This window comes from Colius striatus, chromosome 11 (assembly GCF_028858725.1).
Source record: "Colius striatus isolate bColStr4 chromosome 11, bColStr4.1.hap1, whole genome shotgun sequence".
NCBI lineage: Eukaryota > Metazoa > Chordata > Aves > Coliiformes > Coliidae > Colius > Colius striatus.
Genome location: NC_084769.1, coordinates 19,223,435 through 19,250,214, shown reverse-complemented (window position 1 = coordinate 19,250,214; position 26,780 = coordinate 19,223,435). Strand labels below are relative to the sequence as shown.

At 35.5% G+C, this 26,780-nt stretch overlaps 1 protein-coding gene across 2 annotated transcripts in view; it reads right to left on the bottom strand.

Annotated features, from left to right (window-relative positions):
* The window catches only part of SLC4A10 (solute carrier family 4 member 10), a 121,964-nt gene that overhangs the window by 22,415 nt on the left and 72,769 nt on the right, over positions 1-26,780 (bottom strand). The window contains exons 7-14 of one of the 2 annotated variants that reach the window (XM_062005200.1): positions 21,101-21,192; positions 16,471-16,628; positions 14,944-15,031; positions 14,286-14,432; positions 13,620-13,720; positions 12,135-12,309; positions 11,822-11,955; positions 10,455-10,700 (exon numbers count right to left, since the gene is read on the bottom strand). In XM_062005200.1, coding sequence (XP_061861184.1) covers positions 10,455-10,700; positions 11,822-11,955; positions 12,135-12,309; positions 13,620-13,720; positions 14,286-14,432; positions 14,944-15,031; positions 16,471-16,628; positions 21,101-21,192 — 1,141 coding nt within the window. The remainder of the gene's footprint in view (positions 1-10,454; positions 10,701-11,821; positions 11,956-12,134; positions 12,310-13,619; positions 13,721-14,285; positions 14,433-14,943; positions 15,032-16,470; positions 16,629-21,100; positions 21,193-26,780) is intronic. The other variant, XM_010204760.2, reaches the window with a different exon arrangement.

The following is a 26,780-nucleotide window of genomic DNA, read 5'->3' as shown; positions in this document are numbered from 1 at the left end:
ATATATTTGCATGCTAGTTCTACAAGAGTATCAGTTTATTCACTTACCTAGGCCATCTGTTTTCTCTGTTCATCTTTTCACCAAATTACAATTCTCATCTAGATTTGTAAGATCTTCTATAGAAGAAATTCTACCATGTACATTATGAGTATAGAATAATACCACTGTATTTCAATTACAATACTACACATGTGACAACAGCTGCATTTAATATATACAGAGATAGATGCAGGTTGTCTTTGTGCAACTCCTTGCTTTTATTTTAAATGCAGCTATTTATAAAAGAAAAAAACCCTTACAGCCCATGACCAAAAAGTAAAAAAAAGTCCAAAGCAATAGCATTCAGAGAAACAGAGGGCCTGAGCCAAAAGTCCTTGCAGTAGACTGGATCTTTCAAACATATTTAATATGCTTTGGATCAGGCCCCAAGTGCAGAACGAATGTGTGTTCAATGTGCAGTTTAAAACATTACGAAATGGGTTCAATGAAGCACATCGCTACTCGTGAACTACAGCAGCATAATAAAGTCAACAAAAGGCACGTCTATGCTCTCGCAAGGGAGTATTTGATGCTCATGCAACGAAACAGATGTGGCTATTTCAGGTTACTGCTGTTTCCTGTGAGCACAGGAGCTCCCTGCCCCCTGATGTCCATCGCTGATCGCAGACTGGCCAGACGCTGGGCAATGGCCCATTGGGGTTTGATTACATAGGTCAAGGTGAAGTGGGCTGTTCAATCACAGTCGCTGTGAAGGAAAGACTGTGCATGTCACCAACACCACATGGTACACAGCTACACTTGCTGTAAACTGCAAAATTACATTTAAAAGTTAGAGAAGCCAAAGTTTCTATTTCCTTAGTCAGAAACGAAATGAACAAAGCCATAGTTTAATACAACTCAAGTAACTCACCATCAGATGAGATCATCGCCCTGCTTATTCCTGTAATGATACTCCTTTCCTCCATCACAGTATTCCTGTCTGTCTTTTACCAAGTTTCTCAGGCATTTACCAATGTCAGATTGTGCAAACTCCACCCATGCTGACCAAAGTAACCCTGCACCCAGCTTTGGTCACTGAATGGGTGCACAATTAGACCCTAACTGTAAAGATCAGATGCAGCTTTCTACTGAGAAGACCATTCAAACAACAATCTCAGTGTTTTGATATATATTACATTGTTCTGAAATTACATGTCTTTTGGTAACAGACATACTGATTTGAGATTTTATCATGGTATGACTCTCTTCTAGTATCACACTAATTGCTTAACATTACAGAAATGTGAGGTAGAAAAACACACCCTGTCCAGCCCAAAATCACAAATGGAGGTACTATTCAGTGCCAGAACATAAAATAGTGTCTACTAAAATGTAATGCTTCATAACAGATGTAATTGTTTCAGTGATGACTATTTCCCAACACAGCTGATCTGCAAGAAGAAACTCATATTTAGCAAAATAAAGCTACTTCAATCTTTTAAAGTTTTTAGTCTCATTTGTTGATATTTTTTCTTCTAAGAGGTCAGGTCCCAAAAAAAAAAAACAAAACAAAAAAAAAAGCGCAAAACAGACAACTTAGTGGTTCAGTTACATTAACCACTAACACATATTTCTATTTTCTTGATAAAATATTTCTTAAAAGGTTGGAATAACTAAAACTGTATTGCCTCTTGGAGGTTCAAATGCTCTTAAGTTCTTGTAAAGTTGTTTAAAGTGCTGAGCACTTGCCTACTACAAGAGATTTATATGGAGTTTATGCTATTACCAATGAGCAAGAGACCATACATACACCTATATCTTCTAAGCAACGTATTCAGCTCCAAACACAGTACCAACTTAGCAACACACTCCCATGCCTTCAATCACTTTCATTATCCTAAAAGATATGGAATGATTCATCTAATTCTCTTTCACCATGGGTAGGAAGAAAGTGGGTTTTTTTCCCTGGCTAGAACATAAGGAGAAGAATTTGCTGTTGGTTGTGGTGGCAAAAGCATAGGTGTCACTATAGTGAAAAAAATATATCCTCTCTGCTGTCAGTCTCACAATATCCCCGTGTCACCGCACTGATGACAAAACAATTCTTTTTGTGTCTCTTCCCTTTTGGCTACTGCAAGATGTCCTGATTTCCTGGGAGCAATTCAGATGCCTAAACGTGGGTGCCTTGAATACCCCACGGTATCTGTGACATCCATGATGAGCTGGGACATATGTGAGGGGGTCTATGGTGACTCATGCCTTTGTTTTCACAGCAGCTGGAGGCTGAGAGATCTAAAATGGCATTAGATACTCAGTCACAGGTCATGCGCTTCTCTATTTAAAATGTCTGTATTTTGCAACTAGGCATAAATCAGCATAGCTTGCCATCTTCTCGGGCATTTAAACATCTAATATAGCCTAATGACAAAAAACAAAGTGGTTTATAAATCTGAGGCAGACTAATAAACCATTTCAGACAAAACAGTCATCAAGAAAATGCAGGAGATTGTCATAAAATCAGAACTGACAAAAGGAGAAAGTAATAGAAAAATAATGTGTTGAACCTAATAGCTAGAGAAAAAAAAACCAACCTAAAACCAACAAAGCAAAGAATAAATATAGCCTTTACATCTTCCATGGTGTTTAAGAAATCTCTTACAAATCAAGATGGGGAAGAAAGGTAGATTAGAAATAATAAATTTTGGAGCTGGCTGACAGACTAGCATCCTCTGGAGCCTGTTCCTCTCTTTTGCAGCGGGATGCAGACTAAATCTTTAGCACTAATCCAACTGTAAGAGTATGGGTCACTGATAGCACCCCTTTTTCTCTTCATTGTCCTCTCAATCTCCCTATATTCCTACATGTTTCTTAGGGTTTTTTTTTTTACTTTTGTTTCGTAAGTCTCAATTTCATAAATTTTATTAACTTGAGGCAGCCATCTTATCTTCACTGTCTGCAACACTTCCTACAACGTGTCCTGTTTTCAAAGAACAGAGTTAGGCTTTGACAAGAACAGCTTCAGGACATCTCAGACAACTAGCAGTGCTCCTTGTTTTGCAAAAGGAATAGTTATTACTATCCTTAATAGCACCAAAAAGACTATCTGTACGATCTCTCTTCTCTTTGGACAATGTGAAAAGGAATATGGGTTAGTAAATTAGAAACCTGTTATTTTGTATGTAAAGTTGGAGAGTATTTTCCCTTTCCTTTGAAGACAGCAATAAACAACATCATCGTTGCTCCATAACTAGTGAGGTGAAAGGTTCTGTACTAAAAACACTTGTAACTTTCCTGACTGTAACTTTCTGTTTACTGCAAAACAAGAAACTTACTCTCTAGGTCTATTTGTTCAATTGAAAGGAACCTGGGTCTGGTGGGGGAATCCCTGTAATTTCTGGCTCTTACTTCCAATTCTTTAGCCTTGTTCTTCTAATTAAACTGTCATGTATGCTCTCCTCCCTGCACAGACTTTAAACACAGAGCATGGTGCTAGCCCCTTCTGCTGCTACTACAGCCAGTATAAGAGCTTCGAACAAGAGACTTGCACAGTGTTTTTGTGAGTAAATAAAGCACACTTTAAATGGTGCAGATCCTTTGGAAGCCTCATAGACATCCATTCCCAGGCAGCAGTTGTAATTTTTCTGCATGTCGTTTTCAAGACTAGGAGGGACTTACTATTGATGATTTTATTTAATTCATTAGGCACTGGTTTGGAGCTCCTTTTTTTCCAGCATGTATATATTGCAAGCCACACCTATTTATACTAGCTAGGGATCTATCTATAAAAGATGCAATTGCAGCTTCTTCATAATTAGCCAACATACCATTTCCCCTTCGTAGAAGAGCAAAATCTCTTTCTGGCTCATTTAAGATACAGAATGAGATTTGTTCAATATGAATATTTATGTTATTAAAAAAAAAAAAAAAACAACAGGCAAGTATGACAAATAAGTTACAAAATGTGCTTCTTCAAACAATATGTCTCGATGAATATCAGAGCACATATTTGGTAGCATGAGTAGGAAGTTTTTCCCCTAAAACAGAGTATGCTCTACAAGTATGCTGTGCACTGATCACATAACAGATAGAATAGGAAGATGGTATAAGGTAGGAGGCAACATCATCAATTTAATTTTTAATTTATTAGAATATATGCACAAGTATTCTTTCCGTTGTACTTGCACAGTTGAAGGAAATTACACCAATAGCACAATGCATATTCAGGTTGTCTCCAAATATACCATTTTCACATGAATTATGGGCACTCTCAGGGTCCCTGTCTGTCCAATAACTGCTACAGCAAGGGGACAACATTGTGGAAGCAACTTCTCTGCTTTCCCATACCTACAACACCTCTATATCCCTGGCATTGTATTTGCCAGATTCTTTCTCACATCAACAGTCGTAAGGACAAAATCAAAGTCTCGGTGGAGAAGAGACTGGAAAAAAAAAATAATTAATACTGATGGGAAATGGACTTGTCAGTTAAGTTCTATTCGCAGTATCACAAAACCCTTTCAAAGCACAGCTATCACAGGAGACAAGATTTCTTTCTTCATTTATTCATGAGATCTGCCATCTTGCATTAGACCATTGAGTCATTTAAGTAGCTCATTTCTGACAATCACCAACATCAGCAGACAGCCAGGTATACGCTCTAAAGTTGGGTGTCTGTATAGTTGGTGAAGCTGAGAAGGAAAACAGAAAAGTCTATAAAAGTGCATAGACGATGCACTCAGCAGCACAATAATTGCACAAAAACAGAGATAAATCTGAGGGGGGATAAAAGGATGTTGAAGTGAAGAAATATTAAAGACTCAGGTTTGTTTGTATAGCACATCAGGAGAAGGATGTTGTTCTTTCACAGGGAAAGGCTAGAAAACTGATTTAAAATCACATTGTGGTTTTATTTACTTGATGGTTGGTCTTTATCAGCTCCCTGGTGCCTTATGCAGTTCATGGGTTCTTAGCAGTACTATAGTGTGTAATTGCCATACATAGAAGTTAATGTGCAGAAAAGTAGTGTAATTATGTGGAATATTGACAATTCATCTGAAAACTTTCACAGAGTAATAGTTATAGAATGTTACTTTACCCTGCTTCCAAAGTTAAAAACACCACACATCTGAGGAAAAGAGATTCAGTATAATGCTGGTTCAGAAATAACATGCTGTAACATACTATAACACTGAACAGTCAGCTTAGGTTTCAATTGCTGAGGTGTAGTGTATGGATACACATAAATGTAGTGTAACAAAACCATCCAAGGATTTTATGTAAGCCTTTTTAGATTTTGAAGGCATTGTGAAGATCAACTATCAACTACAAACTCAATGCTGTGGCAAATTGCTTAACAAGGAGATCTTTTTCCAAATTTGAGGACAGTAGGAAAGAATGAAGCAAGGTGGGCACTCCCTGGGGTCAAAAGAGGGAGAGAGAAAAATGAGTCAGTTGGACTGGGCAGACATAGGGAAGACCTAGACTACATGGAATTTTTTTTAAAAAAATCATTCCTGGATTACAGAGTTTGTCAAGAAGTAAAAAGGAAACCAGTAGTTAATGATGGCCGTTGCATAGTTCTGGGAAGAAAAGGGATACTCTTAAGGAAAGACACACAGGACATGACACGGTTATTTAACCGGAAAAAACCCCCAATCTATAAAGAAAGGGAAAATAAAATCTATACTTGTATCTAAGTTCAAAGAAACCATTACAAAAATTGGAATTCAATTACGTCTGGGATTCTATTGATAAATTCTGTGTTTATCATCATTGACTTATTTCACCTGCAGCTTAAAGAACCCGAGGTATAAGTCAACATAATTTGCATCCAATACTGTATTTTAAGTTACATAGATAATGAAATGTTTAAAACTTGCTTGTGCAAACAATGGTATGCACAAAACTAATATGCACAATGGCTTGAAGAAGCAACGGCTTCTATAGCTTGCAAAAGACACTGAGATTGACATGATCTTGGCTCCTTAATTACATCAGAGCAGGATTTTCTACTCCTAATGCTTAAGTGCATGTCAATAACAAGACAGATTGCAATATGCATATTAGTATGCCAAGAAATCACTTTAAAATTATTCAATGTAATCTGTTAATAATTGAGTAACTTCTGGTAAAGAATTATTAAAAACAACATGAATTCATCACTCTGAAAAGATAACTAATAAAAAACAAGAGATACATAAAGTCCCAAGATCTAAGCAGCCCCACACAGAAATAACTGATCTTCAGTACTCTAAGATATCTCTCTTAAAATGCTTGTATTTTAAAGAATACTGGATTGCTTTCTAAATCACATTGCTTTCAACTACAATGCTTATTTTGTTTTCCTTTGGAGAATGTCTGTTTTTAATCCACTGAGATGTAGGGTTCTCCTTTCCTACTAAAAATGGTATCCCAATATTTAATTACATATTAAAACTGACATGTATCAATGTTCCAGACAGGAGTCACTAACTGGAGTTAAATTTGCTACAGAGGTTAGAAAAGCAGGAGGAGGAAAGTGCAGAAATAAGAGAGTTGCTATGCCAACCTACAAATGCTAATGGCACAAAAAATACAAAAGGTCACAGTAAAAAAAAAAAATACATATATAAAAGCCTATATTAAAAAGTACATGTATTTTATTCAATAAACAATACCACTAGAGTATTTAAATTCCTTCAAAACAATATAGTTTAATAAAGAAAAAAAATTGTAGCAGAGTAGCAGACTGAAAATCAGGTTGTCTTCATCCTTTTTTTTATTTACCTCTTAAATCCTTTAGTTTTCATCTTCTATATCATAAAGATGGTGTTATCAAGAAAAGTTACATGTGAATGCTGAATGGATTTGGCTGTGAGAACATGACCTGATGATTAGGGCCAATATTTCAACACAGAGTTACAAACAGGTATAACAATGAAAACTAGTAAAAATTGCATTAGGACTAGTTCCATTTTAATTAGATCATGCAGCAGAAGAGATTGTTGTCTTTTCGCGATAGAATTCCGTAACAAGCTCAAACTCGGATCTTCTACCTGACAAAATGGTAAATAGGAATTTTTAAGAAATCTTTCAGAAGGACTTCCAGCTGATTTTCAAATACTCAGGTCTGCTTGATTTAGAAAAAAAAACCCAACTAAACAAAAACAAAACAAAAAATTCAACTATTCTGAATGTTTTTTTCTAGACTCTTATAAGGTTTGTTATTTGTAGATTCTAGTAATGATTCCTATACTCTTAAATAGAGGAGAAGATTCGTGCAGTACAGTCTTTACACCGAACTCCTGCAACAGAGACTGTTTATGATAGAATTTAAACCCAAAAACAATGGAATGGGTTCTCTTTCTCACTTGAAATAACAGTTCCAATCTAGTTGAAATATCTAACATTTTACTCTTTTTGTTGTCCTTCTAGTACTCTAAAGACAGTACTAACAGCATGATAATAACTTTTCTTATGTCAAATACATGTCTTCTCCAAGGCAAAGGCAACAGCACTGGGATACAGGCTATCTGCAGACATCACAGCATTCTCAGAAAGCCCGTGGGAGAAGAGAGGAGGGCTGGGCCACAGCATACACTGAAAGCTTCAAATATATACAGTATCCTGACCTGTTTATCATCAACTTTTTGAGTGGGCAACAGGCAGAATACAGAGAAAAGAGACATTTTACAGTAAAACCTGAGTTTTCTAGCAGAGAACTGCAGATCCAAGATAAAGTTTTACATAAGCTTTGGCTGAGCATTCAAAGAGAAATGAGTTGCTCAACCTTTTGAAGTTCACCCATTGCTAATTAAAGAACTGCCAAGGCTTTACTAACAATTAAGAACTTGTCTTTAAAATCCCCAAAGAGGAAAATGCAAACAGCTGTTTTAATTAGCAAAACAGCAGATACTAATTAGCTTCTGTAACAGAGTTTGCTGGTCCTTTAAGGACAGGACCAGTTTCAGCCCAAGTTTTGTTACCCATTTAAACTATGAGTAGACTCAGATGCCGCAAAAAAAGTTTCTAATTCCTTGTGAAAGCAATATTCCCCAACTTCAAGTATACAAAAATGAATTTTTTTTTTCAAGTAAGCTTTTACACTTATTTGTTTCTAATCTTTCTGGAGCTGAGATGTGTATATACATTTGATCAGGGACTGAAAGTTATTTGAAATGTCTTACTCCTTCTGAAGAATGAAATAAAACTCAGATGAAGAAAGGAGGGGAGAAAATAGAACAGGCTAGAACTATGGCTTTGTTGTGTTGAGAGCACAGATCCTTGGAATTGTCAGATGCGCTTTTACAAGATAATCAATATACATACTGGTATTTCCATCAATCAGTTTTACAGTTAAAAAAACACAGCTATTCATTTTGGTACTAATGGGGTCAGTTGCCATGGACATGATATCAATAATAAAAAGGTTATTGCTGCATGAAGATATGGCATAAAGGCCAAAAGTGAAATGTAAGGCGAGTTTAAAAGTCAATTTACTTGTACTATCTACACAGAGTGAAAGAATATCTGATAATATGAAACTATGACCCCCATAAATAACTACAAAACTATTATATCAAGTAATTTTGATAGCTATATATATGTGTCTGAAACCACCACACAGTGGTCAAATCTTTCTTCCAAACATCTGTAAGACATTTGTTCTTCAGAGAATCTAAAAATGTTGTGCTGGTATTCTAACACTGAAGAACAGGACTGGTCAAGAGCTCTAACTGGAAGATGACAACTGCTGCTCTTTTAGCATTCTGCATGCTCCACATATTCTACATTCAATGAAGACAGTTACCAAAGGCAGGAAGTGAGTAAACAATACTCTTCAAAAATCAATTTGTGATTCTGATAAATGAATTGAATTTTAAACAAAACCAAAACCATTTAATTGTAAATCTAAGGACTATGGTGACAAAACACTTTCATAAAATATAGACACATCCATTCCGGTACCCCTGTTCAAGTAAGACCGTTAATCTTGTTTCTGTGAAATCTCATGCAGTGTCCTGGGGTTCAGCTAACCATGAACAAAGCGAGCTACCCAGGAACTTTTATTCCTATTGTTTTTATGTTTTTCATTACAAATTGTAACATCTTGGCTCAGTCTGCTGAAATCTACAAACACTGGGCTATATAAGGCTCTTTAGAGTAAAATACCAGCTATAGAAGTTAAATTAAGACAAGTATACAATCTCAACTGCATACACAGCCTATTCTTGATATTTATTGCTTTCTCTTCAAATTAATATTCCTTTGTCTACTGATTAGACTATTAAAGAAAATATTTTTTCAGCATGTTGAGAAAGTATGTCACAGCAGAACTATAGTTTCTCTAATTCAGAATGTATTAAGGTATATGTGCACTCAGATTCAGGATTTGCTAACTATTTTTCTACTGATAACATACACAAAGCTCAAATGTTTTCTCTGTTGCTGTGTTTTGTTTTTCCCAGCTTAAAATGCAAATGAGACATTTGGTTGAGACACTCCTGTTTTTCCAGTGAACAGAAGATGTGATACTGTTCAAGCATTGTTCCTTTTGGGCTCCACCCTGCTCATGCATAGGGTTCAAATGGGTTCAGTGAAATAGTAATTTCACTGAAATTACTACTAGAAATTTCTAGAGAAGGATATTCTCTCAAAATGCTTTTTAATGACATTTTAGTTGCTGAAGTGACCAAGCTTAATTTGCCTCAGGACAGACTAAAATCTTATCCTTTACTTCATGAACATTTTTGTTCTCATATCACTCAAACAAGTCTATGAATTTTTACTTCTAAATGAATCTATATTGATTAAAGCCATTTACCTTTGTATTCTTCAAGTGTAACCTGTCAAAACTCCACAATCAAGTAAAGCTGCTTAAATGGAGTCATATTAAAAATCTTGTTAATAATATCAAATTGATTATGGTAAAATCAATCACTGCTGAGAAGTGCCTAACAATTCCAAATCCCCCTCAGTTCCTGAAGCTTGAACCTTAACTGCCAGACAGCTTAAAATAAAGGAGGGACATCAAACGATATCCTTTTTAGAGAGGTTTGTATTTCAATTTGGGAAAAAAAAAAAAAACAGATAAATATGATATTAAGATGTTGCCTATACATAAAAAAATACTGTAAATTATCAGTGCAAGGCTACAATAAGAGATCTTTGAGTTAAACAAAAATGTGAATAAAGAACTAAAGCTGAGGTCCCTCCAAGTACTATTTTTCATTCTGACTTCCAAGTTGCTTGTGTGCAAGCTTTTCCAAACTCCAAGTTATGATATTTTTTACTTAAGGCAATGTGTACTGCTTGTACATATACCTCCAGTAACTAGTACTTCCATATGCCAGCATCATGCCTAACTAAACAGCTTCCACATGCTCAGTTTTCAACTACTGCAGACTTCTCCTGCTGTGCACTGGTTTGCATCCCTCACAGAGAAAACATAACCTATGAGAAAACCCCCCAGTGTAAACAGAAGAAATCTTACTTACGAGTACTTTGTCAGCAGATCCAAATCGTTATGCATGTTGATTGGATACATTTCACTGAGATGAAACAGCTTCTCTAAGGCCTCATAAATGAAAATTATGCAGATAAGAGAAGCGAACGCTTCTTCGGTAAACCGGGTAATGTAGCAGACTAGGGAGCTTGCATCAGTTGCAACAAGGATGATGCACAGGATTGCAGTCCACAGTCCAATGCTAGCTCTCAGAGAAAGGTATGACAATCCATACTCTCTGAAAAAAAAGAAAAATATTAAACAGTTTCTCTTTTGTCCAGCCGCAGTAAATGAAGAAGAGGAAGCTTCCTCTGTGGAGCTTCCTCTCTCTAGTTATGTCCAATTATGGGAACAGTCTGAATCAGAAATTATTTACCTATTGTGAACTGAAGATATTGTCAAGTCACCTCTTGACCTGAGCTCTCCAATTAATGGGACTCAAAGAGCTCTGTCTCTACTGAAGTTAGCAACCAGTCATCTACATTGCATCAGGTTCACTCACATTTTATCCCACGTCATGCCTTGTAAACTGCCAACACCCACCAACTTCTTAGGCTGCCAGAGTAGCTATAATAACTTTCACCAAAATCTTGTATGCTCATTGCATATGATAATAGAGCTCCAAACACATTGTGACATTAATACAGATAACTGAAAAGTTCACTTGAAGGTGATAAAAGAGCTTTCAGAGTGCTAAATGAGGCCTCCTACTCTGTGTTGTTCTGGAGGTTCAGGAGATGTTGGTCCCTGTCACAGCAATGAGGCAGAAAAGCAGAGAGGATCACAAAGCAGCATGATGGTTGCCAAGATGCAGGCATAATTTTTACCCACACTGTGGCAGAAGTACATCATGTACTGCACATTAACATAGATGTGGTGATATGCTGTTCCAGCATGACACTTCACCCTGCCTCTTTTGGAGTGGAGGACAGGCAGGGTCTATATTAGTGACTATTGAAAGATGGCACCACAGCCACTACACTTACTTCTTGGGTAAGAGGTAACACCATTTGCATGAGTTAAGGATGAGATACACAGACTTAAATATATAGTTTCCAAGTAGAAAATGATATAATAAGGAAAAAAAGTGTGCTTTCCCTTCAAAACAGATGGGAGGTTTTTTGTAAAACAAGTAAAAGAAGCCCAATTTTTAAATAAAAAACAAACACATGAACCTTTCTGCATTATCACGAATTCACTTGTCTCGGTGACTACATAATTTTCAGATTCTGAAAGCCTAAGCAAGGCACTTCAAAACAAACTGTTGATCTTATTCTGCAGATGTTGGAACTTTGGGATCAGTGTCTATTTTTACCTAACAATACACAAAGGATGATGTGTATCATGATCTTCACTTACTTGCAAAACTTGAATAAGATCTTCTCAAACACTAAAACTGGTCCTGTGCTGCCAAGTATAGTGAGAGGCTGTCCACCAAAGAGAGAGTAGGCAATTCCAGTCATGGATGCTCCAAACAATGATTCTATTGCACTCTGAATATGATACAGAGAGAAGTGTCCATAAATTTTCAAACAGGTTCTTTTTGCAATGTCTTAATCTTCTAAACATTGAAACACCAATACTTGAAGGTGATGCATATAACAGTAAGTAAATACTAACCACAAAGCTAGGAATGTTAAGTTTGTTTTAAAAGTTCAGATTTAACACATACTATACGACCTTCAGTTGCTTCTCCCAGCAGACCACCAAATGTGATGACAGGAGACATGCAAGCACAGTAGAGAAACAAAAATGATGCAAGACATTGCAGACTGAGGGCATCCCTGAAGTCACTCCAGAAGAAGGGAGCTTTTCTTTTTATATCTAAAATCAATCCTCCAAAAAATCTAAAAAAAGAGAGATCAAATTAATAAAAAAAGGCATGTCAAATTTTCTTCCATGGTATTGCTTTAACTATATGACAGAGAAGTTATTGTTCCTTGATAAATGATATACACTCTTATAATTCATCCTGGGAACCCTATCTTGATAATTTTAATTGGCAAATTCCATTTTTAATACAAATTTGCATGTTTCTTTTACAAAATCTTCATTTAATCATCCAGATCCACACCTTCCAGACAGCTGTTAGCTCCCACACATAGAACCCTATTATTTATTATGTGAAATAATTTTTTGCATTTTTTTATTTGGATTAAATTTAATTTGGCCCCACTTGCCCACACATCTACATACAGAGCTCCATACAGCTATTCTTTATTTGAGAAGCTGTTCCTACATGCATCTGATAGAATTTAATGTAGGTCACAATTTTCCAAGGACAAGAAATGTCATCTTTTGTCGTTTACACGATGCTAAATATAATCTAATACTCAGGAACACACACTCCCTTTCAATATACTACACAGTTAAAGTAAACAACTCTACAATGCTCTTTTTCTCACAGGCATCTATATATCAGATGTTGCTGGGGTAAAAAGGAAGATGAAGTGCCACCATTTCCTAAATATTCACGTTTGCTAAACGTTCACCTGTGAAAGAATGGCTTACAAGCAGACTGACCATGATCCCTTCTGTTGCCTTGTGTACACCAACATTGCAGCTGCATCACAAAGCAGCAAGGTAAAAAGAAGTCTATCACACAACTACATTGCACTAAGGCAACCACTGACAGCTGATGAACTTAAACCATACATGCTTTTTTAGCAAAAGCATGTAAATAATCTTCAGGGTAAATCCTTCCATCTGAAGTGTGTCTATTGCAGCCACTATGTATTCACAGACTCATGTACTAGGACAAAGCTTGGCCTACCAAGGTAAAATAGAAATGCTAGTTGCAAAACCCAGCAACTTCAACTACAAAATGGTTGTAAGCATTCATAACATATGGTATAAAACTATTCCAAATTTTTCCTCAGTGCTGTACAAAAGTAAGAAAACTTAATCAGATATTTATAAATAACAGAAAAAGGAGCTATCAAAAAATATAATGTGAAAACTCTAATCCCCTTGCCCTCTCCTCATCTCTGCAAACTAGCATGTATTGTCCTTTTTAAACATGTGGTCTACAAACCAGGAAAAATGCCTGAAAAAAAATCATACGCCAGTCAGTCATTTGAGAGAGAACCAGATCATTATAGTTCCTTTGGAAGTGCATACTCAGAACACTTAAGGTCTTGTGAGTGTTTTTGCTTACTTTCCAGTGCGTTGCAATTCTGGTCCAGAGTGTCCTCCAGGTTGTTCTGCATCCCCATGGGCTGCAGTTCCATTTGGCACTCCCGGGATCTTACGCTTCTCCTATCAGGAGGAAAAGATGCTTCTCATGAATCTTAGGAATCAAAACATAATTTTAGTAGGGGAAACAGGCTTTGAGAGTTGACAGACTAAATGTATAAATTTTACTGCAAGATTCATCAACATAACCTCTTCAAGTCCCATAACAGTAGAAGAAATTGTGGTTTCAGAAAGAACTGGTTATAAATATCTTGTATCAGAAAACATTTTAAAGAGTAACAAGCCAGGCTGTTTTTTGAATGCTTGTAATAAGTTTAGAACAAAGGAAAATCATGGCTCTTTGAAATAATCAAGAGATACTTATGGCAAATTACCCCTGAATTTAAGATCCTTAGGTACAACGATTTGTCTTCATTCAGGGGAGGACTAGTATTGAAATACATGTCATCACTATATTGTATGCTTGCAAGAAAAGAATTCTTTTAAAGGAAATTAACAAAACCAAAAAAAAAAAGAGCATGCAAAATGTGTATCTAGTGACTCTGATAAATGCTAAATTAACAAGAATTCTACCTAGTAAAAATCCATCGCAACATTAAAAAGTATTTGAACTTTACAGTGTACATACCTGGGAGGGAACATTTTTAGGTGGCTCTATTCGAATTGTTGGATCCCACTCTCCAGGAGGGAGAACAGTAACCTGATCAAGAAACTCATCAATTCCTGACACCAAGTCATTGCGGTCTTTTGCTTTGTAAGCAACATCATGGAAAACCTATGAAAAATTAAGAAATGTGTATAGGAAGAAAAGGAGATAGGGAAATGAATACACTCATAACACTTTTTGCAAGGGGTCCCTTTTGTCTGAAATAGAAGGCACTTCATGCAGTTCCCACCAAACAATGAATCTCAGCTTCAACTGATTTGACTTTGTAGCATATAGTTTTCACAGAAGCTTCAGCTGCTATGGAAGAACATCCTATGGGTGCTACCAGTTCAAGAGATTTTACAGTTTAAAACACAATTAATTCCACTGGAAAGTACCAGTGTAAAATGGAATCTTCTTAATGAAGATATCCCTGCATGTGCATATCATTCCTTATTTTGTTATCTCCTTACGGCAGCATAACCTTTACTGTTACAGGATCGTGAAATGAACTAGAATGGCATTTGTGCACCATCAGAATGATTAGCCACATTTCATCTGGATGATTGCACATTGGAGATTCCCTATTACACTCTTCAGTTGGGACAAAATTATTAAAATCAAGTCACGAATAAAATACCTCATCTGTCATCAGTGTTGCAATTGATCTTCCAATCTCATGGTATTGTTGCCCTTTACCCAGTGGTCCAAGAAGAATAAATAAAAATCTACAAATGAAAGATAAATTAAAAATTGTGAAAGATAGACAGTTGAAAGTGACTACACATACTACAGAAGTACTTATTTCAAAATTGGATTAAAAGAACCTCCAAGACAAATATATAATCTCCTTCAAGATCCTTACACACAGGCATTTAAACATGAAGCTCTGCTTAGAAAAAATCTGAAAATAACTTCCAAAAATATATCATAAGCTTCACAGTCAGACTTGACTGAGATTATCAAAACCTCCTTACATAACAAACCTTATCTTACATAACAAATCTATGTACAGACTACATTAACACTCATTTCTGTTAATTAAACAGAATCAACTATTTTATGGTAGCAGTATTATTGCAATATTGGGAAAATTAAATTATTCCAAATAAACCCCATTTTTAAAATGTTCTTACTCCCATTAAGTTTCTAGACACCCTCTACTCTAGGCTTGGGGTCAGTAAGTTTCTATAAAATGTAGAAGATGAACAAATGAAGTAAGTTAAGTTCTCAGCTTTGCTAAAGTGCAAAACATAATTTTTTTACTAATGTATTTAATTTTATTTTTTTAAATAAAGGTTTTTGTAGAAATTCTTAATTATCCTATGTTTTTAATTATTTAATTTTCTTTTGGACAAAAAAAACCCGAGAAATCTATTGTTTTCCTTTTGGTGGGATGAGACACTGCATTAATAGTCAAATCAGAGAACTCACATATGGGAGAATCACTTTGGAGTCAATGCCAGCAGGAAGCAATGTATCTGCAGACCTATTTAAATGCTTTGTATTTGACTACTATATTATCTATCTACTGTAAAGTCTATTTTAGACATTCTTTTTAAATTCCTTATAATTTGTTCTCAGAACCAATGTACTTCATCAAAAAAAGTTAAAACTTAGAAAAAAAAAATCTAAAAAAAATTTATGGTTAAAAGTCACATTCACTACCACGAAAGTATCTACAAACTAACTTTTAGAGAAACATGAATTTTACAGTAGGTTCCTCATCCATCCACTATCCTCGTCAAATCACATAGTTTATTTTGGCTTTTCCCTTTACTCAATTCCTTCTTTATTTTTTCCTTTTGCACATAATTATGTAGTATCACACAAATAGTTTCAGTTCCAGATGAAATAGTTTAAGCAGCTGAGTATTTCACCTTAGTACTTCATTTGCAATATTAGCAGTTTGTACAGGATAAACTGTGTGTCATAGCCTAATAAGCTATCATTTCTGCTTCTGCAAAGAACGATTATCTGCACACACAAACAGCATGCTTATGAATATACTCATACATCATTTAATGGATGAGTGGAAAGACATCTCTAAGAGATTCTAAAGAAAGAAGCAAATTTATAACTCAATAAATGGCAAAGTTGAAGGCCACATCACCCTATCTCCACAAGATGCTAAGGAAAACATGATGAGAAATAAATCCAACGGTACCTTGTTGGAATCGGAACTTCCGCTAGTCCCGTAAGGAGCACTGCAGGAGATAACCTAACAAAAGCAACAACTGCACGGTCCAGGAACTCTAGTTCACCAACTAAGATGTTTGATGCTTCAGCTCCAGGTGGTATCTTTTTCATGAAGTGTAGGTCAACCTGAGAAAAGTATATTGAATTATAACCTAAAAGCTATTCACAGGGAATTTTTCCCCCTGATTTGCTGACAGAGACTTTCTGGTCACTGCATTATAATCTTAATTATTTCAATTATATATTTTCTACTTTTTTTTCTGTTGAGAAACTTTTTTTTTTTTAATTATTCAAACCTAAATAACTGATCTTTCATCATTTCACTATTTTTTCTTGGAAATATGGTTAAAGTACTGCAGAAATCATTTATAAAGACAACAAATCACATTCAAAATCTTGTTATGAATGTAGTATTAATGTCCTCATCATATTTTTTCTCAGTTATTGTAACAGCATCAATCATTCACAACAGAACCAATAAGCCATAACAGTAGAAGAAATGAAGAATAAAGTTATTTTTCCATAATTAAAAATTCTGAAAATCACAAATTCATAGTTCCTCTATTATAATCTCAAAAAGAACAGGTTCCACTACACATACTTTTCCCTTCTACTACTCTGAGGAAGACAATGTTTTTCAATTTTGGTTTTAACAAAAGACAGTTGCCCTTCTGCTGAAAATGACAGAAAATACGCTATGGCCATGATTGTCTCAAAAATAAACTGAAATAACGTAGCAGTATAAAAACTTTGGAGTTTCAAGGCACTGATGTTGACTTTTATAGGGAGAGTAGGAAAACACAGAGAAACAGCTTCCTAATGACTGCTATATAAGCTCCAGGTATTTATCTAGAAATGTGTTCATTTGTATTTATTTTCTTAGAATCAACCTAGAGTTTACTTTGTAACAAAAATCAACACGGAGTAATAGAGTATATAATGTATGTTTGATTTCATTATGCACCAGTATTGTCTACATTTCAAAATGCATGAATTTTGTCATTTGCTTTCCTTTTATTAATCTAAACACAACAACAGCAACCAAATCCAATATAAACTGTTAAAGTGGACCATTTTAATGTCTATCTTACAGCCATCTGTCAGTACTAGTTTGCATAGTTTTTGGTAATATTTAGAAAATTGTTTCCTTGCAAATGGCTCTGGCACTAAATCAGAATTCAGATATAACACAGTTCCCTGTGTAACTGAATCTTACTTCACTGAGATCACAAAGAGCTGTCTAATGCTAGCGTAAGCTAATCTAGAATGATGACCAAACACCTCATGTAGTTAAACAAGCATCAAATCAACCTGGAATGTTGGAATGCCAGTACTTTTTCAAGGATCAGTGAGGTAAATTCTATTCCCCATTTAAATCACAAAATAAGTTTTCAGGGTTAAACACAAATCCCAAATAGATTCACTTCGCACCTAATTTTGGTGTCATACGTCATTTATAGTTGACAGAAAGGAAGCAGTCCTTCAGGCACATAGCAATGTGCGTTCTGTACCAATTTTACCTTTTGGATGGATTTCACATTTAATAATGTCTCAGGTATAACATGCTATGGTTGTCACCTTAAGGTCTCACTAACATAGAGATCACAGGATCAAGGTTCAAATCTGAGAGAAACTTCCAGTCTTCTCTCTACCAGAAAGTATTTCCAGATATGTTTTCTGTATTATTTATCTGCTTGAGATTCCAAATTGTTTTAAGTAGAGCCCCAGTTCAAAGGAAAGTAGTTGGCAGACAAATCTCAAACTGGGCAAACATATCCAAACCCTGTGTGTTGCTTCCACTACGTAACAAGAGCCAAGGTTGCCTTGGAGTGATCTGAGGTAATGGTAGAAGCCACATATTTTGAATCCTTCATCTAACCTATCTATTACATATCTCTTATCCCAAGAGGTCTTCAGATAGAGATCTCATGTGCATCTGTACCCTAATCTGAGCCACATTCATGACCCAGCACTAAATTGTCCCAGTAAGCTGATTAAACATAAAACTAAATAACTTACGTAGAGGCCATTCCCCTCCTGGGCAACTCAAAGACTGAAAAGAATGGTGGGGTCTCCCCCAGAACAAAACACAAATTGACATGAAGACTAACAGAAAATACCCAACACCACTTCTTAGGAAAGCCATGACACACATTAATAAAATTTATTTATAAGCAGAGTCAACCAATAGTCAAAAATAGGACAACTATTTCACATGGCATTTGAAAAAAACAAACTCTGTCAGTTTGAGACCAGGATTTCATTCAGAAATACTGTTTCCATAGGAAACAGAGGAGCATAGGAACATTGCCATGAGAAGGGACACGGGTGCAGTCTCTTTATGCATTTCATATTTCAGGGGAATTGGGTTCCTTTCAGCAGAGACCAGCCAGGAACTGGTAAAAATGCCATCCCCATCCTGCTCAGACACAGGATAAAGTGGTGCTGTGACAGATTACCTGTGTGTCACTCCTGGAATATACAGTCGTCATGGTGTCCCCAGAGGAAGAGGAGAGACACATTTACACGTATAGACATTAGAAACTATGTCTCCCTCTCTGTGCTACCAAAGTAACATTTAAGAAAGCTTTTGGTGCTGTGTCTCACCTTGTTCATAAAAAGACACCAATGCAATCAACATAGTCTCAAATGATGTATTCAGATTAAGTCAGCTTTTTTAATCGATTCCAAAATGTGGAATAATAGAAGTAGCCCAAAGAAGACAGCTTAGCAAGGAGAAACTATATGAGGTAGTCAAAGCTGCTTTTTTTAGAATATAAATGAAATTAATATGTAGGACAAAATTTGAGCAAGAAATCATAATACTCAAGAGAAAATTAGTGTACTGCTCTACTTTCCTCTCCATTTCTGCATAATTCCAATTATAACCATTGGGAGTTATTGCAGTAGCACACTTCAAGGGGAAATTGTACTTTAGTTATGCATCTTCAAACGGATAAGCGGATGTATTTAAAGGCAGTCAAGCAAGTATCTAGATTAGTGTTATCTCATTCCTGCAAACAAAAGTTTAATCCTTTCATATTCCTGACATCCTTGTTGGTATCTAACGCTGCTGAGGCTAGCCAAAAGATGAGATCTGGATCTCTTCTCATGCCAATTTAGGTAGGAAGAGCTCTTTTGATCAGAAAAGCTGCAGCACCAGAAAAATAAGGAGTGAAGGATCAAATGATGCAGCCTCTATTCTTGTTTAATACAAACATCACGCAGCTAGGTAACAGACTGGGATTTCGATTCTGTAACACTCACAGCAACTGGGGAAAAGTGCTACCAAAAGTCACTTTGAGTTGTTACAAGCTTCACCTCTGTGCAGCTCAATTTTGAATACATCACTTTATATTTTATCTCCTTTACAAAATTTTACATCTTGATATTAGAACACTTGCCAAAACAATTAGTTTTACTTAACACATTTAATATAAATATCAAGAAGCCAAAATCACATCTTTTAAAGCATTATAAACTTAGTTCTAAATATTTTTAAAGTATTCACATTAAATTTTTAACAACCTGTCACTGTTGAGTTTTCTGTAGAAATGTGGTCCACAATACACCCCCAGTCAGCCTCCTTTCTTCTCACTGTCTCTGACAAAAAAGATCTGTTTCCCATCTTTATTTCAGCCGTATACCATTTCTAGTCTGGCATGTTCAGTCAGGAACTCAAATGGTGCAAATAGCTGCCGCTGCTAGGAAATAAGTCTGGCACCAGATGGAGCAATCACATAACTCTACTTTTAGCTCAGTTGCACTAACATTAAGATTCAAGTGCCATTCTTCAAAATTTTGGTTTAAATCACCTTTCTTCACTTACTCAACCTTTGTTGTATTAATGTGTCAGCTGAAGTCATCCATCCCTGTCAGGTCTGTCATCTGTATCCAATGTGACAGTTTGTTTTAGGTACATACAGACTTACATACAAATTAGGATTCTCCTTTACATTAAATCTGAGAAGCTGTTTGCTTTTCTTTGCTATCTAACATTGAACTGTCATTGCAATCTCCACTACTGAACAGTTAACATCTTTTGTGAAGTGTACTGAAATATCTTGGCTTGCCAGAAGAATTAAGTTATAGGTTTACAGAAACACATTCTGTTTGAGACATCTGGAATCCACGAGTTCAGGTTAAAAAAAGCGTAGTTTGCATTCATGCATTATTTCTACAAAAAGAAAAAATCTGAGATTAAAGAATTCTGAATTACTTTCCTACTTAGATAATTTTCTGATAATTTGTAAAAATTCCCCCTATATAACCTTAAGATATTGTCGTGCAATAAATTTGTCTGTGTTCCTAAACTGCGATTTCCTGTCACCAGTAATTTATCAAGAAAACTATAAATTCTTTTTTCTGTTTCTAAAATTCTGTATGAACTCTTGCAGTAGACACACAACTTTGACAATGAAGTAAAATTAGCACTTCACAGCTTTTCCTGATTCACACAGAATCACAGAATCTTAAGGGCTGGAAGGGACCTCGAAAGATCATCTAGTCCAACCTCCCTGCCAGAGTAGGATCACCTACATTAATTTATTTTATTTAAATGATTTGTTTGGTAGTTCACTATCAGTGAACACTCTTACCTTGCTAAAGTCAACAGTGCTGTTTTCTCTGCTGACATCATTTTTGTTTTCAATACAGGCTGGAGCAGACTGTGGGGAAACAATCTGACCTGCTAAAAAAAGTAGTGTTATTACAGAATACTAACAATTACCTCAATAAAAAAAGCAACATCTAATGAAATAGTTGTCAAAGAACTACATACATTTCATATCATATGTATACAAAGCATCTAAACATGCCATTTTAATTAAAGACTTATTTAGAATAACATACTCTCAAAAGGCAAAAATTTTTCACATGCAGTTAGGAATGGGAGAACATAATCTAGAAAATGTAAAAGATACTCCTGAATATTGGACAACAAACTTTCTATGCCAATTAATCCTTATAACTTTTAAGATATTGCATTTGAGGAAAGTCCTGAATTTGTATAGTTTTGCTAAGTAATTTAAGGATCCATCAATTTTGGCAATATCTGTCAACAAGAACATTCCTCACTCTAAGAGGATTACTAATTTTCATAAATTTACTCATATGTATAAGAATTTCTTGATTACAACTACAAAGGCCAGCATAAAAGCAGGCTGCCATAGAAAATAGGTGCACTGGAAATCAAGAGGATTTTAAAACTCAGTTTTGAACAATATGATTATTGATGTGTGTAAAACAAATGTTTCAGCAAATATGTCTTCAAAAAACTCCAGCAAAGATTTAGTGAAATATTTTAGAGAAGTTTAAAAAAATATCTTGAGAGGTATTTAAACACACCTCAGTTTCATGTAAGCAAGCAGCCTTGTGACCAACAAAATTTTGCTAACAAAAGCACAATAAGAAAAACAGGATTGAGTAACAAGAATATGTCACATAAAGCACATTTTTACTTAATGCCAATGTTGTCCCTCTGCAAGGTCAGAGGCCACCATGAACACACTGAGAGTATGGGCCTGGCATCAGGGCAACACGCAATTCACCATCACAGGGTGATGGTCCATTCTCTGCTATTCCTCACTCTTTCCCCCTCTCTGGCATGGCAGGAGCCACACACAGATCTGAACACCACAATAAAGTACAGGAAAAAGTACCAAATACATGAGCCAACTATCTCTTACTGCCCTAACACATACCCAGGAATAACTACAGAGTCCAACTGGCCCAGAGTCAGCATCTCGTGCCCAGCATATATTTGTTTCCATAGCAAATAGAGTCTCTCATATGACTGAGAAATGATGATGTGAAAACATTGGTTCTGGTGAAAATCAACCTAAACTTGCACAGTAACAAAGACCATATGTTCAAATACTTGAAGATCAAGACAGTCAGAAAGTCCTAAGCTAGGCACGTTTTCTGGGCAATTCAAAAACCACCATGTGTCCCCTCACACCACTGTTAGACATGCTTGCAGTCCAAGCATTACTCAGATAGAGCCAAGAAACAGAACGCTGTGCAGGATCCAGTCTGAACAGGACAGGAGACTTGCAACAGTATCTCAACCACTGCCAAAATAATGAAGTATCCAGCTCCTGTCACAGCTGAGCACTACAGTATCCCTATCCAAGTCTGGTCATGAATTCCCACTTGGAACACTTGCTCAAGGAAAAGGTTGGTTTTCATGAAAACCAACATCTCATTTTCCACTCACAAGTCTCCATTGACACAAAACAGGTTTTGGGCTCTGGTGCTATATCCTGATAGTATAGTCAGAGAGACTTCACTTCGATTAGGAAGTACAGGAACGCAGTGCTTTAAAATATATTGCCAGAAATTTTGTTATTAAATGTATCAAACTTAAAAACCAAAATATCTCCATTTTCTCCCTCACTTATAGCAAGTACAGATCAAAACAAGAATAGAAACTGAGGCTTTTGTTCAGCATCTCAGTGAAATAAACAGAGAACAGCAAAAAAAGAGATATTACAAGCATGTCACCTAATCAGGTAGATAAAAATAAGTCTGGATTAGAATTTACATATGGAAAGAATAAAGGATTGATTTCAGAGAGCAACATATTGGAACTTCGGGAAATCATATTAAAAAGAACATTAATTTCCAAATGTCACAAGCGATAACTTTTGCAAATCCAAAGCCAGAAATTATTAGATATGTAAGCTGTTTACCCAATTTGTCTGTTTTAATTAGAACTTAAAGAAAAAACACCGAGTTCCATCATTGTTACACCATCACCTTAACACTACGTATCCTCATACACCACTTCACACTGTAATTTTTTTCTGTATTCTTTATTTAGCAGAATTATTTTTACAGGAATCACCCTACAGTATTGTAACTACTAAAAATAATCAATGTATACATTTTATTTATGCACTATTTTGGAGATTTTAATAATGTAATTTTAAAAAATCGTCCACTAATTCTAACAGAGAAGCTATAAAATGCTCAGGGAAAATTTCAGTCCTAATGTACTCCCAGAAAACTTTAAATCTAGCAATATTATTCGTCCTTAACTCTTAATTTCTCCCTTTTAGACACTCTTCTATATTCTAGGATCTATATGAAGGCAAATACTTGTAACAATCTCTCATACTAATATACATACTATGCCATTAAGATGTTACAGGAAAGCAACAAAAATAATACTTCATTATCTTTTTATTGCTAATTAGAGATTTACATTTACACTTACTTATTTTTCTAGACCCAAAAATTCAAGAAAATGAGAACTGGGATATTTGCCAGGGAGATAAAAATATTGACCAACAAAGGAGTCAGAGCATGGACCACCTGTTACAAATACTGAAGTTTTAACATAATAATTGGAGGTGTCAAAAGCCTCTAAGCAATTAAGCATAACAGTCCAAAGGCTAATTTTTAAACATTGTGTCCACTTTTCTTTTAGGAGAAAAATATGTAAAAATATACATAGTAGAAAATAAAAGCCACAACCAGTAAGTATGTGAAGTTTATAAGAATAGCATATGTTCTTGTTCTGTGCCAACGGAAGACCTCAAACTTTGATTTACCCATATGCTGGAGTAATCTGAAAGAACACAAGCTTTACCTTGAGGCAGTAAGAGATGTTTAAATAGCTCTGCAACTTAAGACAGCTTTCTGGATCTTGGAACAAGAAGTTTGGGTTTTTTACAGTAGTGAATAACAATCAAAAATACAAGGTAGAGAAGCAGGTAATTGACTTTTCATGTGATAGTCATGGGGAAAGTTTTTTAAAGAGCACCTTGAACGCATTGCAGGAATGTTTGTTTCTTAAGCAATAATACAGTAAAAGGTGAAGCTGGACCTTTGTCTCTGTGTAGCGCTTCGACAGAAAAGAGAAAAAACAATGGAGTTTTGAGAGATTTTTGCTTCTATGCACATTTAGTTTATTAAATCCCTGTATATATTGCATTAGATTGTAGGTAAATACAACGCTATGGTGGCCCTCTCCCTGGGAACAGGACTGCAATGTTACAGTTATTTTTATATTGAGTAGCTTCCTCTGCTTCTGAGTTGTGGAGCCACAACAAAGTCATAAATTAGGTTAATTTCATGTTGACTTAAAGCAGATGTCTTTCCAGAGAATACATCAGTAATCTCCAATGAGGTAGGACCAAAAGCATACTGATAACAAACAAGTGAACATTGGCATCACCATGCCATACTGCCTTTCCTATGCCATTAAAAATATTCAGCTGGCTAAAGCACGTTGGTAATTATACATGTGCTTTATCCTCAAGCTGCTTTTAATATCAGCAACTGATTGTTTTCTCTGAATGGACAGTTCTTGACACCACTACAATCCCATGAGGCAACAACCAATTAAACAGCTATGTGAATGAAGAGGGCAACCGACATATCATCCTAGACTAAAACAAACAAACAATTTATACCAAAATGTCAATAGCCACATCTGTATCAAACTGTCTCTGGAATACAGGTACACTAAATCCAAGTTTTTCTTCAAATTTTATCTTCATATTATGGAGGCTTTTAAAGCACTATGTGCAAAGCAAAACAAACAAATTAAAAAAAACCCCTCAAACTGACACCAAACCCTAGCAAGGCTTTAAACATCTGCTCTGAGAGAAACTCGTGCAATGGTTTATTGTTTCTTTGGGCTGGGGATATGAAGTTTGGACTGGTAAGAACAATGAAAGTATTAACCAACGGCTCCTTACAAGAGGCAATAAGAGCAGCAACAGCCTTGCCATTTATTCAGCTCTTCTATGACTTTGTCCTTCACCATTGCACTTCAACTCTCTCAAGCAAAATATTTATTTACACACTGTATGGAGTAAATACAGTACTTGCATTTTTAAGAGTGCAATGTAGTGCTGCAAGTCCTTATAAATCTGAAGTTTAAAAGCCTTGATTTATCCTGCAGTTCATCTACTTAAAGCATCTGAAGAGCTGCAATTTTTGAGGAGTCATCAGAGTGCCATTTGGATTTCTTTAAAGTATCTAGTCAAACAAATGCACAATGTGATACCACTGAAATATCCAGCCTACACACAAAGGAAGGTAATATCTAGCAGATAAAACCACACTACAATGGATGTTAAGGCTTATCTAAGTATTGAAAAAGACCTTATCAGCACTGATTTTAATTGGTGTACATCAAAAATTTGTAATTTTTTTCACATAATGGGAAATTGCCAGAACTTTGAATACAGCAAGAATCCACACAAAAATAATGTCATGCAAAAACAAGCCACTTAAAAATCAAAATCCATCAAAATAAGGTCCATATTTGTTACACTAATAGAAACTTGCATTTGCAGATGGGGCTCAGCATTTTTAAACTATTATTCCTGTCAAATAATAATTTAAAAAATAATCCCACTAAATTTATATCACATGTAACATATCCTTACTCCCTAAAAATTTAAAGCCCAAGATATTTAACTATGTGTTTTGTATTTATTAATTAAAATCCAATAGTTCTCTAGAATGCCAATGACAAAAGCCAAGAAAAACATATTCAGATACAAACTACAGTTAATGGAAACAAACTGGATACAACTGACACAACAAAGGAAACTAAATTACAAAAGAAGCTGCTTATTTTTCTAGATCATAGAGGTTTCTTCCAATTTCAGGGGAAAAAAAAAAAAAACCAAATCAATCTAATTTGCAAGCCAGATGCACTTCAGCCTTTTCATTGCAACTTTTCAAATCTAAATGCCCAGACCAAAAATCAAGGATTGAAAAAACAGTAAGTTTTCCTAAGTATATGGCAAAATTTCTAATATAACAGAGCAATGACATGATATTTGCATGCTGAATCACATATGTACTTTTAGGTCTCTCAATGCGTAACATTTTAAATCGGTGGAGAATCATGTCATTCCCATTGTACATGCATCACTGCAAGCCGGGTTGGTGCTCGCTAACGATAATTAATTTAAGAAGATAAGGAAGAAGTAATTTTACTTGATTTTCTAATGCTAAGCCTAAATCTAAAGCATAATTCACATGAAGTCATGCAGTTTTAACTAAAATGCTATGATTTGCAGATTTACAAATTGATGTAAGAAAATGAATTCACAAAGAAACGGCAAGTTTTTTTCCTCAAAACCAACAGAATTTCACATGAGCTTCTCTTAAGCCACAGTTGCTGACAAAGGCCTGAGGTATTTTTTAATTACTTTAGCAAGAAGTTGCATGCTGTCAAGAAACTGAAATGAAGTCACGTGTGTACATTTGAAATGATCTGAAGCCCAAGCAAGAATAGGTATTTATACTACC